General features: G+C 60.1%; 1 protein-coding gene across 1 annotated transcript in view; it reads left to right on the plus strand.

The window, feature by feature from the left end:
* The first annotated feature begins 6 nt into the window (after nucleotides 1–6).
* The window catches only part of TJP3 (tight junction protein 3), an 18,001-nt gene continuing 13,852 nt past the window's right edge, over nucleotides 7–4,155 (plus strand). Inside the window, exons 1-3 of the mRNA XM_023538117.1 lie at nucleotides 7–135; nucleotides 3,827–3,883; nucleotides 4,001–4,111. Coding sequence (XP_023393885.1) covers nucleotides 118–135; nucleotides 3,827–3,883; nucleotides 4,001–4,111 — 186 coding nt within the window. The 5' untranslated portion in view covers nucleotides 7–117. The remainder of the gene's footprint in view (nucleotides 136–3,826; nucleotides 3,884–4,000; nucleotides 4,112–4,155) is intronic.

The following is a 4,155-nucleotide window of genomic DNA, read 5'->3' on the forward strand; positions in this document are numbered from 1 at the left end:
CCGGGCCCCCACTCCGCCGCGCCCCTCCCGGCCTCGTCCCTCACCCCGCGGTGGGGACCGCTGGACCGTTTCCAGGTCCCCCGAGGAGAGGGGCGCTTGAGAGCACCGGGGTGGACCATGGCGGTGAGATTCCAGGCCAGTGGCCCGCCGAGGGCGGGAGGGGGAGGGGATCCGGCTGCGCTGGGGCCTGGACCCAGGACCCTCGATCGCCCGTTGCCTATGTGACAGGTGAGGAGACCGGGCCCAGAGGAACGCGGCGGCCACCCTGAGGCCGCGCTGAGACGCGTCCGCGCCGCTCGGCCCCAAAGGCCGCCTCGGTTACCCGGTAGACCTGGGTTCAAATCCCGACGTTTCTATGTCCCTTGGGGCCAGTGAGCCAACGCCTCTCCGCACCTCGTCTATAAAATGGGTGATGGTCATTTTAAAGAATAGTGGAAGGTTTCTAAGGGAAAATGTACTTTAAGCGACTGGCACGTAGTAGGTGCTAAGTAGAATTGTTTACGCCCGATTCTCAGGGGTGTTCTGCGAGGTAAGCTTGAGCATTAATGGAGGAACAGCTGGCAGTGACTTTATGTGTGCGCCGGGTGGCTTTGGTGAATGCGGCGAGGCTGCTGGAGAAAGCGCCACCATTTATTGGGTGCCTACTGTATACAGAGCCGTTAACTCGCGTGATCCGCCAGAGATAGGGGTTGAGTAAATTGGCCGGGCTGGGAGGAGGACTTGGGGGACTTGACCCTTCGGGGTGGAACTTGAACTGGCTCACATGCAATCTACTGGGTTTCAGATAGGGCCAGAGGGGTAAACTGAGGCCGTGGAGGGGGGGGCGGGCCCGCGGCTCGCCCCAGGCCATAACGCCGAGGCTTTAGGACCGGGCGGTTCTGGTTCCCGCCACCTCCTTCCGCGCTGCAGGAACAGCTCCCAGAATCCCCTCCCCAACTGGAGTTTGTGCGCAGCCCTGACCCCCCACGGTTCGCGGAGGTGGGGACGGAAGGGGCGGGGGAAAGAGGACCTCAGCCTGGCAGCCACCCGCCTGGGGCTGTTTGACTTGGTAAATGACCTGTCCCGCTTGCTCCGCAGCTCTGCTCTCCTGGGTTTGCAGCCGGCGCTTGGCAGGGGCCGGCGGAAGGTCCCAGCCCCGCCCTCTCTGGGCTGGGAGCTCTGGGCTCCAGACACACCTGGTTGGGTTCCTTGCAGAATCTGCCTTAGTCCACCATTCACCCATTCCTTAGACTCCGTGGTTCCTGGACCTACAGGACAATGCTGGGGTCCCAGGGCCCCCATTCCTGCCCACCAGGAGCCCCCAGACTGGAGGGGTGTAGAAAAGACAGGAAGACTGGGACATCCCAAGGTCCAGTCATCGGCGATGTGTGGATGGGGGCGCTGGGGCTATGAAGAGTGAATAGGAGTTTGCAGGGGAGCACGGCTTGTGCCAAGGCCTGGAGGGGAGGGCCCAGCAGGTGTTAATGGCGGTCGTCAGAGTGTCCGGAGAGACAGCCCGAGAGGAGAGGCCAGACACTCCCCAACCGATGACTAAACTGGATGATCTAAGGTGGTTTTTGATACCGTGAATAAAACGTAATAAAACGGGGTGGAGTGCTAGGGAGCCAGGGACAACTGGGCTAACCAAGGAAGGCCTGAGGAGCTGGCGTAGATCCTAGACCAGAGCAGGAGGGGCCGGCTGTGCGTCAATCCTGGGAGGGTGTCCCAAACACGGGGGACAGGCAGGGCAAAGGTTTGGAAGTGAACTACGCCGGGGTGGGCCGGACGGGTCAGGCTTGACCCGGCGGGCGCAGGGGAGACCGGAGGCCTCCGGGATCCATGAAGGTGAACCTACCCAAGGCGAAACAAGCCCGGGCCACATGCATCTGTCTCCCTAGGAGCTCTGGTTCCTTGCGGGTTGTTTCTTCAAATAAAGCCAAGAAATCGAAATTAAGGAAGCTGTGGCCAGGTGGCTGAGCAAGGGTGCGGGGCAGGCTGCCAAGGTTTGCCTCCGTGCTGTGTGACCTCAGGCAAGTTACCGAACCTCTTTGGGCCTCCCTTCCCTCCTCCCGAAGGCACGAAGAGTAGCGGTGCCAGTGGACAAGGTCACTCAGGATGAAATGAGTGAGGACGCGGACAGCCAGCACTGAACAGTGTCGCTTATTAAAATGATGCAGAGAAAGGCTGCTATTGCCATTATTATTACTTCTCACACCAGAGGGGTAAACTGAGGCCGTGGGGGGGGGGCTCCATCTCCCCAGGCGAGGCTCAAGGCTGTTCTGACTCCATGCCGCCCTCCCCGCCAGCCCTGAGCGATGGCATCCGGGGTGCGGCCACCCATTCTGCAGAAAAGGAAGTCGAGGCTGGGGAGGCAGCAAAGGGCAGAGAAGAGGGAGCCTGGGCCATGCGTGCTGACCGGCTCCGGCTCCGAGAGGCCCCGCCTTCAGCTTTGTTTCTCTCTCCTCCGCCCCCTGCCCCCACGCCTGAGAGCCAGGAAGGCTGATCTCCCCAGAACCTAAGCAAAGGCAGTAGAGCGTGCCCACGGAGTGGTTTAAGCTGGGGGGGGATCCCTTCCACCGCTTGTGCCAAGCTGGGGAAACAGGTCGGGCGGGGGAGCAGGGCAGCCCCACAGAAGGAAGGGATAGGTGGGTGGGCTCTGGCTTGCGGCCAGGCTCTGTGTCCCCCCTTCTCCCAGGGTCTCCCGGCCTGGGACACTGCAATCTTAGAGCTGCTTTCTCATCTATACCACGGGTGTGAACATGACAGAGTCCACGTCCCGCATCCCGACCCTCCCTCAGCTATGCTGGCTTGGCAAGTGCCTCGGTCTCCCCATCTGTAATATGGGGTGATAGAATGTTCCCTTCAACGAGTGGAGTAAATGAGATAGTGCATGCAATGTGCCTGGCACGAAGGAAGCACTTCCTTCCTTCCTTCCTTCCTTCATTCATTCATTCATTCACTCATTCGATAAAAAGTCATTGACTCTGCTATGATCCAGGCACTCAGAACTCGACTGTGAACAAGACAAAAACCTCTGCCCTCTGGAGCCGGTATTACAAAAGGGGGAGACGGACAGTGAACAGATAAAATACATCTAGGGACTGTCAAGGGTCACAAGTTCTATGAAACAGGACCCTGTGTCAGGGGAAGGCAGAGAAGGTGATCTGTTGTGGGGCAGGAGAGGCCTACGGTTCTGAAGAGGGTGGTTGGGGGGTCTCGCCAAGGAGGTGGGGAGACCCGGGGGAGGTGAGGGAGGGAGTCAGGTAGAGAGCTACAGGTGGTGGGGAGAGCTTGTCCAAAGGCCCCGGGGCAGGACCGTGCCTGGAGTGGCGGCCCGTGTGGCTGGAGCAGAGTGCGAGCTCCTGCTGCCTGGTGGGCCTGTTTAGGTCCCCCAGGGACAAGCCAGACCTTCCAGAGCAAAAGGGACCGATAACTCACCTCTTCTCTGCTCACAGTACAATTTGGGTCACTAACTCAGGGTTTCTCAGCTTTTGGGGCCAGGTCGCTCTCTGTGGAGGGGCCGTCCTGGGCACCGTGGGGTGTTGAGCAGCATCCATGGCCTCCGTGCACTCGATGTCAGGAGCACCCCCAGTCGTGACGACCACTAACATCTCCAGACATCAATGGATGTCCTTTGGAGAGAAGAATCATTTGCAGTAGAGAATCGCTGAGTTAAATCCATTTTGCAGATAAAAAAAATAGGTCTCAAGAGAGGTAGCAACTTGCCCACAGGCTTAAACCACAGGAGTGTCAGACTGGGGCTCCCCACCCAGGGATGGGGACCCCCAAATGCTCTGATGGATGTGCCGTGACCTCACGCCCACCTCTCCCATTTCTCTCCTGCCAGGTGTCGGACATGGAGGAGCTGACCATCTGGGAACAGCACACGGCCACACTTTGGAAGGTGAGTCCCCCCACACACACCCAGTGGGTGCCAGAGGGAGTGGCAGTTTTGTCCCCATGGGAGGACTTTTGTCCCAGAGGGAAGCAAAAGCTCATCCCGTCTCCGATCCCCCCTCAGGACCCCCGCCGGGGCTTTGGCATTGCGATCTCCGGCGGCCGAGACCGGCCGGGTGGTTCCGTGGTAGTGTCGGATGTGGTGCCCGGAGGGCCGGCTGAGGGCAGGCTGCAGTGAGTACCAGGGCGGCGGGGTTCGGGCACAGGGAGGACACATGA

This window comes from Pteropus vampyrus, unplaced genomic scaffold (assembly GCF_000151845.1).
Source record: "Pteropus vampyrus isolate Shadow unplaced genomic scaffold, Pvam_2.0 Scaffold212, whole genome shotgun sequence".
NCBI lineage: Eukaryota > Metazoa > Chordata > Mammalia > Chiroptera > Pteropodidae > Pteropus > Pteropus vampyrus.